We start from the raw sequence: 15,592 nt of genomic DNA, 5'->3' as shown, positions 1-15,592 counted from the left end.
ATTTCCCCCACAAAAAATAAGAATTTAAAATTTCCCTCTTTCCATGAATATCATTTGAATGATCATTTCAAACATCACTCATTTGCCAAAGCGATCTCTAGCCACATCTATTTTTCCCTTTATCTCTCACTAATGAGCTCAAACGAGGTGGACAGCATTGATAATTATTAAATCAACTTCAGTTTGGCATTTGAGTGAGGTTCTCCTGAAAGAGTGATAAGAGAAAACGGAGGCTCATGGCTGCCTTCAGGGGTAACTAGTGGAATCCCCCAAGGGCAGATCGGAGAAAACGGAGGCTCATGGCTGCCTTCAGGGGTAACTAGTGGAGTCCCCCAAGGGCAGATCAGAGAAAACGGAGGCTCATGGCTGCCTTCAGGGGTAACTAGTGGAGTCCCCCAAGGGCAGATCAGAGAAAACGGAGGCTCATGGCTGCCTTGAGAGGTAACTAGTGGAGTTCCCCAAGGTAGATCTTGGGGCCTCTTATTATTCAACGACTCGTACATGGTGCCTTTTTGCTCTCCAATATCAAACAGCATTAATGGACATCAGCGATACAGAATCTACAGTTGTATTGATCAACTATTCTAATGTATCACCAGTTAAATGAATACATTTACTGGTGATACATTAGAATGGTTGGTAAATACAGCTAATGATTCTATAGCACTAATACCCACTAGTGCAGTTCAATACTGGAGAACAAAAGGGGGATTTAGAGTTGATAAAGAGAAATCAATATGTAAGAGAGATCTTGGTTCACTGATAAAGCAATGGCCTCTAGCCCATGGCTGAGAGTAAATAGATCAAGTAAAATCACTTGGATTTATCTATCTTAGTAATTCTATACACACACACACACACACACACACACACACACACACATATATATATATATTGTCAAATACGGTATAGGATGTCCATCAATATAAAGTTTCAGGTCCGGATGGGTATGGCAGTAAATGTAAAAAAAAAAAAAAAAACTTTAAATATATCATAATAATGTTTCAGGGCATCTAGTTCTGAAAACCCAATTCACTCAAAGCGAATAAATTACTCCATTTCTCCTCCAGTATAAACCTCAAAAGTCTTCAAAGGACTATGAATATTTCCCTCGAATGCCATTTAGTTAAAACCGTATGCCAGAAACAGCATCTTACACCTGTACACACAGCTCAACAGAAATCGGGAAATATACGACAGTTTACCATGGATGAAAAGTATTATTAAAGTCCCTCCTCCTCTCACGACTCCGTTTTCTCTCGGGGTAACTAAAGTAAAGTCGCCACTCCTTCCTTCCACACAACGATATTTGAAACTGGATGGAATAATGATGTTCTATGATAACAATATTTGAAACTGGATGGAATATTGATGTTCTATGATAACAATATTTGAAACTAGATGGAATATTGATGTTCTATGATAACAATATTTGAAACTAGATGGAATATTGATGTTCTATGATAACAATATTTGAAACTGGATGGAATATTAATGTTCTATGATAACAATATTTGAAACTGGGTGGAATATTGATGTTCTATGATAATAATATTTGAAACTAGATGGAATATTAATGTTCTATGATAACAATGTTTGAAACTGGATGGAATAATGATGTTCTATGACAACAATATTTGAAACTGGATGGAATATTGATGTTCTATGATAACAATATTCGAAACTAGATGGAATAATAATGTTCTATGATAAACATCCATTTCTCCAAGCAATATCTTACAACTTAGAATGAAAAATGCTACTCAATAATACACAAAAAGTAAATAAATCCATCATAAAAACATATTATTATTCTTCAAAAATACGGTATTTCAATACGAATCTATTTCAAAGGCTATTAATGAACTTAAATGTGAAGGAGACAATATATACTATACACATAATGACATATTTACTTTCTCTAACCTACATAAATCCTTATGAGTCAATAAATATTTATGGAAAGAGAAGACTAAATGATTTTAAAACAGGCCATTGTTATCATTTCCTTACTCACAATCTTTATCGGAAGTTGTGAATAACGCAAATGGATGAATGAACTTTCACCCTTTTTTTTTTTATCTTTACGACCCAAATTATGCCCACTGTGTTCATCAGGGTTAAAGCCGGGGAGGGCTCTCTCCTCTCTCTCTCTCTCTCTCTCTCTCTCTCTCTCTCTCTCTCTCTCTCTCTCTCTCTCTCTCTATGTGCGTGTGTGTTTGTGTGTGTTTATTTCGATGTCCGTGCAGGCGAATCTCTCTCTCTCTCTCTCTCTCTCTCTCTCTCTCTCTCTCTCTCTCTCTCTCTCTCTCTCTCTCTCTCTGTGTGTGTGTGTGTGTGTGTGTGTATTCCCTCGCCCCCAGCGTGCTTTCCCCCGCCTTGTGTCAAGGGTTTCCCGGAGCCTTAGAAGAGCCTTGGGTCATAAGACACGAACCCTCTCGCATTCGAAGGCCTGTTTCGATGCGGGTTGGTGACTTTCAAAGGCCTTAATCCACTGACCTTGATCCACCTTGGAGGTGGCTTCCTTGTGTGTGTGTGTGTGTGTGTGTGTGTGTGTGTGTGTGTGTGTGTGTGTGTCTGTGTGCGTGTACGTAACCATTAGGGAGGATATATTCGTGTCGCACAAGGAGAGAGAGAGAGAGAGAGAGAGAGAGAGAGAGAGAGAGAGAGAGAGAGAGAGAGAGAGAGAACGAAATCTACTGAGCTGTGTGTGTGTGTGTGGTGTTGACCACCAGCACACACACAGCGGGACAGCTGAATGGAATATGAGGCGAAGGCCAAGAGGGGGGCGGGGGCGCCCCCCCCCCCTCTCTCTCCACCTCCTCCTCCTCACACTAGCCCTTACTACGCCAAGGGGGGGGGAGGGGGGCCCCCCAGATGCTTTAGGAATATCCCAACGATGCCTTAGGTACTTTAGGAATATCTTGTCTTTGCCCCCAGAGATTGGACATGTATTCTAATATTGTCCTAGGCACCTAATATGTATTCTAATATTGTCCTAGGCACCTAATATATACCCTAATATTGTCCTAGGCACCTAATATGTATTCTAATATTGTCCTAGGCACCTAATATGTATTCTAATATTGTCCTAGGCACCTAATATGTATTCTAATATTGTCCTAGGCACCTAATATGTATTCTAATATTGTCCTAGGCACCTAATATGTATTCTAATATTGTCCTAGGCACCTAATATGTATTCTAATATTGTCCTAGGCACCTAATATGTATCCTAATATTGTCCTAGGCACCTAATATGTATCCTAATATTGTCCTAGGCACCTAATATGTATCCTAATATTGTCCTAGGCACCTAATATGTATTCTTCCTAATACTTAGCCTCCTACCAGCAGTCCACACTTCATGTAACGTGTTACATAACAGGGGGGCCACTGTAACCCAGCTGTAACTGTATCTCAGCAACCCACTGTATCCCCAGGTGCCCCACTGCCCCACACCACGGCGGCCCCCACAAAAGGGCACCATGGCCGCCCCCCAAAAAGGGGCTCACTAAGTAATCCTCCTTCTTCTCCTCCTTCTTCTCCTTCTTCTTGCCCTACCAGCCTACCAGTCATAGCGATGGTAGCAGACGCGAGCCAAGGCCTCCACACACCACACCACCACACCCAACCCAAGTGGCCCACCACACCTACCACAGGGGGGCGTCCAAGAACCTGTTGCAGGCCTCTTTGCACTCCTATACGACCAGTCTACCTGTCACTGGGCCACCTCGACACACACACACACACACACACACACACACACACACACACATACACTGTGTGTGTGTGTGTGTGTGTGTGTGTGTGTGTGTGTCCTTACATACGAACACCTACAAAGTTAAGGCCATGCCACTTCGACCGGAACCTTGGGGGTCTGTGTGTCTAAGCAATTCTGGGCATCGAGGGATGTACACTCTCTCTCTCTCTCTCTCTCTCTCTCTCTCTCTCTCTCTCTCTCTCTCTCTCTCTCTCTTCTCTCTCAGCCCTCTGCCCAAGTGACCCCCTTCTGTATGGGGGGGGCGTCCGAGCGGGGCTCTGGCAGCGAATTGCTTAGAAGTCGGCGAAGTCCATACATCGGAACCACACGACAAGAAGTGTGGCACTGGCAAGTGTGTGTGTGTGTGTGTGTGTGTGTGTGTGTGTGTGTGTGTGTGTGTGTGTGTGTGCCTGGGGTGGGGACACAGGGCAACACTGTGGAGTCAGTGTATTCGAGTCGGAGGTTGTACGTTGGGTATGAAGGGGGTCGTGGAATGAGGTGAATTCGCGTCGGTCATGTTGGAGTGCGAGAACGAAAAAGAGAAAGTACGATTCGTAAATGTCTCGGGGAGCGTCGTTTCAAGGAGGGTGGGTGCATGTGGTGGAGAGTGGAGCTGACGACTGCGTTGGGAGATTGGGTTGTTTTAGTGCCTTGTAGATTCATAATGGGTTGTATGTGCTTTGTTCATGTTGTGTTTAATGATGGAAGGGAGGGATAAGGGCGTCTGTAAATACAAGGTAAGAAAATGTGGGACAGGAGGAACATATTTCTAATTGCTACCCCTGGGTTAATAGTTCATAGTGGTTTAGATGGGCAAGTGAGTAGGTCCGCAGGAAAAAAAAATATATACATATATATCTCGTATATGTAGAAGAGCATTGCCACAACTAACACCCACCCACACACACACACAACTCTCTCCACGATAAACATGATGAAGAACTCGTGTTTAAGAGTTTGGTTTTACGCGAGGCGACCCAGTGAGTCGTCGTGTTTACCATGTCAACAGAGAGATAGTAGCCTTGGACTCAGCCAGGCTGGGGGTCGGGCGAATCATGGTCCCCCCCTGGCTGTGAGGAAGCAGTCTGATGTGGTACGTTAGGAGGGCAAAATGAGGGTCCTCATGGGGATGGAAGGGTGTGATGGATGGTCCTCACAGGGTGGAAGGGCGTGATGGAAGATCCTCACAGGGTGGAAGGGCGTGATGGAAGGTCGTTACAGGGTGGAAGGGCGTGATGGAAGGTCCTTACAGGGTGGAAGGGCGTGATGGAAGGTCCTCATGGGGATGGAAGGGCGTGGTGGAAGATCCTTACAGGGTGGAAGGGCGTGATGGAAGGTCGTTACAGGGTGGAAGGGCGTGATGGAAGATCCTTACAGGGTGGAAGGGCGTGATGGAAGGTCGTTACAGGGTGGAAGGGCGTGATGGAAGATCCTCACAGGGTGGAAAGGTTTGATGGAAGATCTCTTAGGACAACTGGTGTAGGGGACCTAAGCAAGTTATCCCTCCCCTCCTGTGACCGGGACCCACGTAGCGGCAGAAGCGGCAGGAGAAAGGGCTGTGTAGGTCCACTGCTCTCGTCCCCAGCGGTTTTAGGTCGCCAACGGGCCAAGCGCCATACCTGGCCAGGGGCTTCAAAGCTGCTCGGAGGCTAACCTAATCTATCCAACTCTCTCTCTCTCTCCCAATTAAACCTATCCCAGCCATTCTTGAATTACCGTAATCAAAACAACGCACTAACCAATCAGTTACAGTATTCGCACAGGACCCATAATCATCTAATTAGATGAGCTAAAGTACCAATTATATCACAGCAAATCACTTTATGCCCCGCCAAAGCGGTGTGGGTGTCCGCCAATGAAGTTGGCGCCATCTAGCAAGCAGGGGCAACTATGCGAATTGCAGGCATGCCACATGATCCTATGAGGTTCGAACCCGCAATTAAACTATTGGTAAAGGCGGGAGTGCATTGTTGTTTTCACCTACGACCCACAGCAACTCAACCGATACAAAATGAAAAGTTTATATGGGGTGGGGGGGAAAGAGTTAGAAACAACATTTTCGTCAACTTCGGTGAACAATATAGCTGGTACCTCTTCCCAAACTGCTTGCTATAGCTTGGACATCTATAATTTAGTGCAACTCCATCATGAGGTATTATAAACATCATATATTTGACCTTATCTAAGGTGTTATCTGAGATTGAACAGAGACTTAGATGAGGTCGAATAACAGACCTTCGCTTCACACCAGTTTCAACTCCAATCAACACAAAAAAAACCTACCTCGGGTGATTTTCCTAACTCTACAATATCTCCTATAAGTAGCCAAAAAGAAAATAATAATCATTATACATCATGCTATTGTATATATGTATATGCCTGTGTGTGTGTATATATATATATGTATACCTTGAGATGTACAGGTATGTATATTTGCGTGTGTGGACGTGTATGTATATACATGTGTATGTGGGTGGGTTGGGGCCCATTCTTTCGTCTGTTTCCTTGCGCTACCTCGCTAACGCGGGAGACACCGACAAAGCAAAATAAATAAATAAACAAACACTATGTTGGAGAACAGCTTTAACACGGTGTCATCACAGCAATGAGGAATTCGAGATATGAAAAGAAACCATAGTCGTGACTTTGCCTAAGTTACCAGAAACCCGTGGAAGACTGCGTTCTTGCCGGGAAGCAAAAAAGAAGGCAAAATCGCTTTTTGATATGGTAGCGGCTAACTCTCTGCCCACACCATGATTACACTTAATTACTATAATCATCCTTGTATAACTCCTAAGACCCGCCAAGCCAGGAGAAACCTGTAGTTCCAAGGCTGCGCTACATACTGTCAGCAGGGGCAGGTAGGACCCCTTTTTGAAGCGAGAGGTTCTTGATCAAGGCTGTCGTCTGTTTCGTCGTATGACGATGATAAAACCTCGCCAAAAGTGACTTCTCACTTGTGGTGTAACCTCAAGCAAGGGGAGTCCGGTAACACCCGTACAACAGCGCTGGCTTGTAGGACACAAAACATATTGATGAAATGACCCTCTGAATCAATATGGATCAAAAGATGAAAATGGGTCAAGCATTTTCCATAACTACGCCCTTCTGAGCCCCCCCTTCCCTTTTGAATTACAGTACACATCCGTTAATCCGGCCTTTCCGGATAACAGGTTGGGACCAATTATCCGGTTTTCCCGACGTACGCTGAAACCGATTCATCTTCTTTCTTCGATCTCCGTCGTTCGTGAAGGGGTCGCTAAGACGGGGATATCCATTTGTTTACAATTGTCGCCTGTAATACATCTATCGTGTTTCTTTCAAGCTCATAATTTCCATAGGTGATAGAGAATGTAATCCATGAAGTATGTCATTTGATACTATCATTACTATCCCCTTATCCGATATACGTCGGATATCCGACCATCTCCAGGTCTCATATGCACCGGGTAAGAAGTGACTGGTTTTGAAATGGAACTTGTCGTCCCTGCCACCACCCATATACGGGGCCAATTCAAGAACTTGTTTTTGCCTCTTGTGGTACCTGACATGCTACGAGCAGAGACATGGCCCAGTCATGGCCACTTCGATATACAAAATGAAGAGAATGAGAATGGATTTTTTTTTTTATGTTAGCTGAGACGATACGGACAATTGAGGTCCTAATCAAGGCCATTGTATTAACGCTATATACTTATATCCCCTAACCTGAGCCAGGCACCCATTTGATCGACCAATCCCTAGAGATGGACGAACAGCTGAGTTGCCTGTGGACCAATTGCCGTACCCTGGAGGGGCCCGTGAATGCGTTAGGGCCAGGAGCGCTAACCGTTACACCACGGGAGTCCATGATTTATGAATCATATGCAGAGGGAAAGATGGGAATTACGTCCAAAGTTTCTCTGTCCCGAGTTTGTGGATTTATCATAACGGTTCATCCTCGTATGGTCTGGTCTCCATTAAGAAAACTATAGGAAGGAGAAGCCGGTCCAGGGCTTAATAGTGGCTAGGGGCCAGCACAGACTACAACTCAGGGCATCAGTGAGCGACACAGGACCTGAAGGGACGAAGCAACATTGCAGCAGAAAGATAAATGGAGAGAGAGAGAGAGAGAGAGAGAGAGAGAGAGAGAGAGAGAGAGAGAGAGAGAGAGAGAGAGAGATGACCGCAGGCTACAAGAAAGGAGGAAGGGAAAGGTCAAACCCAGACGATGGGAGCACTGCTCTATAGAAGGGCGAATGATACTCCCATATGTATATAGAGGTTTAATGATGTTTCTCAGATGAGAATAAGCGTAACAACCCTATTTTGTTTTTGAACACTGGCTTCTCCATTGCCGGAGGCTACACAGCTCCTAGCCAAAATCGATTTATGTTCAGTGCCGGAGAGACTGAGTATCGGTTAAGAGAAGGGAAGGCAAAGAATGCATGTTTATATAGATAGCGGAATCACCGCTGCAACAGCAAAGATTGGCTGAAGGAAGGTGGCTAATGGAGTGGAAGAAAGGGAGTGGGTGGTAGGCCAGAGCCCTAAGGGACGCCAGTGTTGAGAGATGTATGAAGCGTCAGTCGCTCCATCAACTCCTACCATGGAACTCAAAAATAAAAAGGTGGGCAGTTGTGTATCAAATAAAAAGGTGGGCAGTTGTGTATCACAGTAAAAATACAAAGCTCACCATCATTACATTAGATATTGACCATAATATAAATCTCATTTTACATGACGATTAGCATGTAATATAAACAGAAACAACCTTTGATTCCACGTCTGGCTTCCTTCTGACCCACTCCTGCGTGTGTCTGAGGCTTCGAGATATTGTTCAGAAGAAAGAATAAGAAAAAGACACTTTGAGTAAATCCTTTTATTTTGATAAAAGTAACCTGCTATGCGTGTGTGTCTCTCTGTGTTCACAACCCAGACACGACGGAGAATTATCTTAAATATAACTTAAAAAGTAGAAAACATGAGCAACAGTTGTACATACTGGGATGAAATCCCAAGTCGAGGACATGATGATGATGATGATGATAATAATGACAACAACACTTTGTTTATCACAGACTTCCATAGTGACAACATTAATGGCAAAATAGGAATAATGTGACATCTAGATCAAAATGACTTTAACAATGATATCTGCTCTTTACCAACACACATACACACACACACACACACACACACACACACACACACAAGCACAAACACTGGGGATAGACGTATATGGAACTGTATAGCAACCTGGTTACATCACACATTGGGGCCAAATATGAAATATGCTTCTCAGGTTTAGGTCACCGTCATGAAGGCGATATGAAGACTGAGCAGAAGAGATGGTTTCCAGAGAAGAAGACAAAGATGGATGATGAGTTACATGGGTAGATTGAAAGACATTTTAGTTACTCAGCTTCGGAGAGGGGGAAGAGTGAATGGGTGACCAGACCATCTTGAAATCTTTACCAAACACCGACGAGATGGAGAAAGGAACGGGTTCCTCGAAAGATGTGAGGATGGAGAACCCCGGACGACGTCACATGAACTTTTAAAGAAACTTATGGAAAAGATGCCAAGAACTTTTTAAAGTATTAGAGTGTTGGATGAATGGAATCAGGTGATTAAAGGAATGGTCAATAGAGAAAGTTTACCAAAAATGGTAAGTTGTATGGCGGAGCATTTTAGATGGATGGGGGCGCCCCCAGCTAGTGTACAACTCCTACATATAGTGGAAACAGGTAATCAAACACACACAAAAAAATAACAACTGCAATTCTTCTTTTTATGAATGGTGTGCAAGGAATGTGAATGTTTATAAAAATATGGTTGGACCAATACATATTATCCCAGGGAAAGAACAATATGAGCATTGCTCGCTTCCTGTAGATAAACACTGATAGTCACACACACACACACACACACACACACACACACACATACATACACAAGGGGGAATTCAGCCATGTTATTCTAGTACCAAGGCTCCAGATCCATCGGGGGAGGGAGGCTTCAAAGGCAACAGCTGGGAGGGGATCAACTCCAACACACACACACACACAACAACCCTAACTCATCGTTCCTCTCTATGGTCGTCTGACACCCCCCCCCCCCCTTTCCAACCCACCAGCTGACACAACAAGACACTCTGGCCACGCGAGGCCCAACTTCCGGCAGTGTCGTGGGTCACTTGGCCCCCCATGTTGCACACACACAAACAAAACAACATACTGCATAGGCATCTGCTCGATGATCAAGAGAGAGAGAGAGAGAGAGAGAGCGAGTCTCCCTCTCTACCCCTTTCCAAATGGGTCCCTTTCTTTCATTCACGATGAGTAATGGACCCCTTTCATTCACGATGAGTACTGGGTCCCTTTCTTTCATTCATGATAAGTACTGGGTCCCTTTCTTTCATTCATGATAAGTACTGGGTCCCCCTTTCATTCACGATGAGTACTGGGCCCCCCTTTCATTCATGATGAGTACTGGGCCCCCCTTTCATTCATGATGAGTACTGGGCCCCCCTTTCATTCACGATGAGTACTGGGTCCCCCTTTCATTCACGATGAAATGAAACGATGAGTAGCGTATGTTACATCCAATGACCAGACGCTCCAGGTGAGGCACAGGTGGGGCTTATGAGGTAAGAGTGCAACGCGCGCGCGCTGGGGGAGGGAAATTTCAGTAAATGCTTGGCAGGTTCTCCTGCGACGACCCCGCACTCCCGTACGTCGAATCGCACTCCTCACTGGCCGGGAAGAGGAGGCTATTTCGCTCGTCCTTCGTCTGCGATAAACACTCGTGGACCCTGGCGTACAGCACCTTCTCGTCCTTCTTCAGGCACATGTAGAGGGACGTCAGCAACGCTACCAGGAGGTGCAGGGCTGCTACAAACAAGGTGGCCCACTTGAAACCGATGGCATCAAGGAACATCCCGCCGACGGAAGGCCCTACGAAGCACCCGAGGGCAAAGGTCGAAGTCCAGATGCCCGAGACAAGACCATATGTGTTTAGGTCGTCCGGGAAACCGTTGGCTAAGACGTCACGGTGAGCCCCAGCGAACGTCGACACCAGCTCCGCCCCGAATCCGACGCCGTGGATGACGAGCGCCGAAATGACCAAGGGCAGCGTCGTTTCCAAGGGGATGAAGGGCACCGGGCCCACCAACATGAAGGCGATCACCACCACGACGGCGCCGAAGGTGGTGACGGTCTTCGGGGCCAGCCGCTGGTCGCAGAGCCAACCCCAGCAAGGCGCGGTGAGCGCGTACGTCGACCCGTTCAGGACGAACATGAGACCCAGCTTGAGGGGCGTGAGGTGCAGGGGCCGGAGGTGAGGCTCCAGGGTCGCCTGCAGGAAACCGATGCTGATGGAGGCCGACATGATGGCGAAACACGACACCAGGATGGAAGGGAGGCGCAGGGCAGCGAGGAACTGCCCGCGGGAGTTTTGCGAGTCAGCGTTGGCCTCGGCTCCTGAAGAAGGAAGACAGCAGCTGGTCATCATGGAGGCGCAGAGGAGCACCGTGCCTAGGGACACGAAGGGCAGCGTGTAGCCGCCCAGTTCGTACAGCGCCCCGCCCACCGTCGGCCCCACTATTAACCCTATCCCGAAGAAAGTCTCCATGGCGGCGAAGGCCGCCCCTACGTTCTTGGGAAACTCTTTGGCGATGATGCTGAAGGAGGAGGTGACGAAGGCCGCGTTGCCCATCGCCTCCACGATCCTGACGGCGAAGGAGAAGCCGATGAACGTATTCGTGTCGTCCATACGGTCCAGGAAGCCGAAGAGGATGCACATGATGGACACCGTTAAGATACCTGCGTTGTTGATGAATTTGGGACCCCACTTACTCATGAACCGGCCGTAGATGGGGCTCACCAGGAAGACAGTCAGCTCGAAGATCCCGAAGACGAGGCCGTACTGCGTGGCCGTGGCGCCCTTCTTCTCGGCTTCGGCCGGGTAGAAGGGCGCCTGGAGCGACACGCACACGGCATTGCAGAACTGGGCGATGCTGAAAACCACCAGCGTCATCCACTGGCGCTTGGAGTACGCGGCCATCTCGACACACACCACGGGAAAGGAAAACGCCCAACCACTGAGTAACTTGCCAATCACGGACGTTAGCTACGGGGGGATCCTACGACCCCTAGTGGCTCTCTCTCACACCCTGCTCCACGAATTCGTCAGGCGTTAACCAAGGGGGATCCTACGACCCTAGTGGCTCTCTCTCACACCCTGCACCACGAATTCGTCAGGCGTTAGCCAAGGGGGATCCTACGACCCTAGTGGCTCTCTCTCACACCCTGCTCCACGAATTCGTCAGGCGTTAACCAAGGGGGATCCTACGACCCTAGTGGCTCTCTCTCAGACCCTGCACCACGAATTCGTCAGTCTTGTTGTCTGTCGTCCGTCCTGCAGGCTGTGTGGTGGCAAGAAGGATTGGGGGAAAAAGGGGAACGGAGAGGAGGAGAAGAGGAGGAGGGGGCCCAGTCAGTGAGTGGTGGATGGCGGAGCAGGATTCTTGCGTCTTGCCTGACCCAAGGCTTGTGGATAACTGAAGCTCCAGCAGCCTGGCCAAGGCAGTCAGCATCACCGGAGCCTCCCTGCCTCCTCCCTCTCTCTCTCCCTGCCAGATGAACGATACCCACCCACCATTTCTCACTCCTTATCACCGAGTTCCTATCGGACTGGTGTAGCGACGACGCAAACATGGCCTTCTTCCTCCCGGCCATCTACGCACTTGTAACTTCGTCAATATAAACGCCCCAGCGAGACATGTAGAAGTGAATGATTGCTCTTTTCGTGTGTGTGTTTGGGGGGGGAGGTTGTTTACATGGGAGAATGAGGTGATTAGGCGAGGTGAGGCAGGGATGGAGAGGTTACTCTATTGGCTAGTTGGTGAAGGAAGTGTAGGCCTGACAACAACGTACTATCCTAGCAACACTCACGCCCTCCATCCCGTCCTGCCAACACTCACTCTTGCCCTCACGATCCTGCCAACACACTTACCTTGCCCTTACGATCCTGCCAACCCTTATCATGCCCTTACGATCCTGCCAACAGTCTCACCTTGCCCTTACGATCCTGCCAACACAGTTACCTTGCCCTTACGATCGTGCCAACACAGTTACCTTGCCCTTACGATCCTGCCAACAGTCTCACCTTGCCCTTACGATCCTGCCAACACAGTTACCTTGCCCTTACGATCCTGCCAACAGTCTCACCTTGCCCTTACGATCCTGCCAACACAGTTACCTTGCCCTTACGATCGTGCCAACACAGTTACCTTGCCCTTACGATCCTGCCAACACAGTTACCTTGCCCTTACGATCCTGCCAACACAGTTACCTTGTCCTTACGATCCTGCCAACACTCTCACCTTGCACTTATGATCCTGCCAACACACTTACCTTGCCCTTACGATCCTGCCAACACAGTTACCTTGCCCTTACGATCCTGCCAACACAGTTACCTTGCCCTTACGATCCTGCCAACAGTCTCACCTTGCCCTTACGATCCTGCCAACACAGTTACCTTGCCCTTCCGATCCTGCCAACACACTTACCTTGCCCTTACGATCCTGCCAACCCTTATCATGCCCTTACGATCCTGCCAACAGTCTCACCTTGCCCTTACGATCCTGCCAACACTCACCTTGCCCTTACGATCCTGCCAACACAGTTACCTTGCCCTTACGATCCTGCCAACAGTCTCACCTTGCCCTTACGATCCTGCCAACACTCACCTTGCCCTTACGATCCTGCCAACACAGTTACCTTGCCCTTACGATCCTGCCAACACTCTCACCTTGCCCTTACGATCCTGCCAACACGCATATCATTCCCTCACGATCCTGCCAACACTCCTTGCACGCACTCCACCCTCCACTAACGTCCCTACCTCCACGCACTCCACCTTCCACCTTCCCATCACCACCACCTGACCTCTGTCCAGGAACGCCTCCCTTGTTCATCACGCCCTTCCAACTACGTAGCCACGGTCACTGGACGTAATAAAGAACGTAAGAATCAAAAATTACCACCTGGGTCATCCCATCCTCCTCCCAAAAAAAAAAATTCATGTCTGCTCCAATTATGGGGCGTTGCGTAACGTCGCTGGGCACGTCAGGTTTCTGCCACAGCGTCTATCTACCTTGGAACACCACACACAGCTTAAAACTAAGACCGTACCTCGAATGCTTTCATGCATTTCGACCTTACCTACACTCCCCCCTCCTTCATCGTGAAGGAAAATGGGGGGGGGGGGAAATTGGGCTCGCGAACTCCTTATCTCTTCAAGCAGTCGCTTTGTACTTTATATAAACAGGTAGATATATAGACGGTGGGGGGAAGAGGAGGCCAAGCGACACACGCCATAGTACTGCTGGACCAGAAGGACCAAATTTCCTTGTAAGATCCTCACTTCAAATTGGTCCAACGTCGTAAAAAAAAAAAAAGAAGGGCCCTTATGGTGCCGGGACGTAGAGGTTACTTCTCCTTCTTGAAGAGCGATCGCTTGCGGTATCTCGCTGTGTGTGTGTGTGTGTGTGTGTGTGTTAAACAGAGCGTCGTCCTCCCCCCCCCCCCAAGCCCCCACACCCACCCCACAGGGTAGGGTAAATACTTTCAAAAGTCCAAAAACACCAGTGAGGGGTTCGATAACCCACTCTTTAACAATACCCGGGTATAACGACTAGCGGTCGTCACTGTCAACAGAGAAAAAGAGAAGTCACTTTCAGTGTCGGGAAAATAAAAAAAAAAAAAACTCCATAAAAAGAAGAAAAAACTGAAATAAGAAAACGTCTGACCGATGTTTTTAGAACCGGAGTTCAACTGGTCTTAGTAAAGGGTCAAGTTATGTGGTCATGACCTCCTTTTCCCATTCGCCCCAGCTCTTGAATCCATCCTCAAGCCTCCTCCTCCTCCTCCTCCTCCTCCTCTTCCTCCTCCTCTTCCTCCTCCTCCATTCCTCCATCCTCACCTTAAGTCTTCCTCTTGGCTGCTTCTGACACACTCCTCCAGTCAACTCCCACCGGTTTCGGACACAGAAACCATCTACTTCACTATCCTGTCGCCATCTTTAGGGATAGGGATGTTGGATGCTATTTCTATCCCTTAGTATTTATCCTGGTCATAGACCATCAGGTCTTGTGTTATCTGGCCCTCTCCTCCCATGTATACTGTCCTCCAGCAGATAACCTGGTCATAGACCATCAGGTCTTGTGTTATCTGGGCCCCCTCCCATGTATACTGTCCTCCAGCAGATAACCTGGTCATAGACCATCAGGTCTTGTGTTATCTGGCCCCCCTCCCATGTATACTGTCCTCCAGCAGATAACCTGGTCATAGACCATCAGGTCTTGTGTTATCTGGCCCTCTCCTCCCATGTATACTGTCCTCCAGCAGATAACCTGGTCATAGACCATCAGGTCTTGTGTTATCTGGCCCCCCTCCCATGTATACTGTCCTCCAGCAGATAACCTGGTCATAGACCATCAGGTCTTGTGTTATCTGGCCCCTCCCATGTACTGTCCTGCAGCCGATAACCTCCTCACAGACCATAGGTCTTCTGTTATCTAGCCCTCCCATGTACCCACATCCAACACATAATCCCATCACCAAAGTAACTCAAATCTGTACATTTGATTTGCTTTCTTACCATCACAGGGACACACGACTCATCTTTGCATCCCTCAATCATTCAGACACAGGAGGCCCCCAGGTTGGCAGACCATCCAAGAAACCATGAGAGTCTCCCTTGCTCTTACAAGGAATGAACAAGAGGTGTTCCTGTGGCTCAGGGGTGGGGGGAAAATGGACCATGACCACATCAGTAAGCAAT

The 15,592-nt window shown here is 47.7% G+C and overlaps 1 protein-coding gene across 1 annotated transcript; it reads right to left on the bottom strand.

The window, feature by feature from the left end:
- Window positions 1-8,609: 8,609 nt before the first annotated feature.
- On the bottom strand, window positions 8,610-12,320 carry LOC139748021 (MFS-type transporter SLC18B1-like). Its single transcript, XM_071660563.1, has 2 exons — window positions 12,033-12,320; window positions 8,610-11,965 (listed from the first exon to the last, which is right to left on the bottom strand). Exon 2 carries the CDS (start codon window positions 11,807-11,809, stop codon window positions 10,433-10,435), a length of 1,377 nt encoding a protein of 458 aa, XP_071516664.1. The 5' UTR covers window positions 11,810-11,965; window positions 12,033-12,320; the 3' UTR covers window positions 8,610-10,432.
- Between the last annotated feature and the right edge of the window lie 3,272 nt (window positions 12,321-15,592).

The sequence above is a fragment of the Panulirus ornatus genome, chromosome 72 (genome assembly GCF_036320965.1).
Source record: "Panulirus ornatus isolate Po-2019 chromosome 72, ASM3632096v1, whole genome shotgun sequence".
Lineage (NCBI taxonomy): Eukaryota > Metazoa > Arthropoda > Malacostraca > Decapoda > Palinuridae > Panulirus > Panulirus ornatus.
This window is presented reverse-complemented; position numbering and strand designations above follow the sequence as displayed.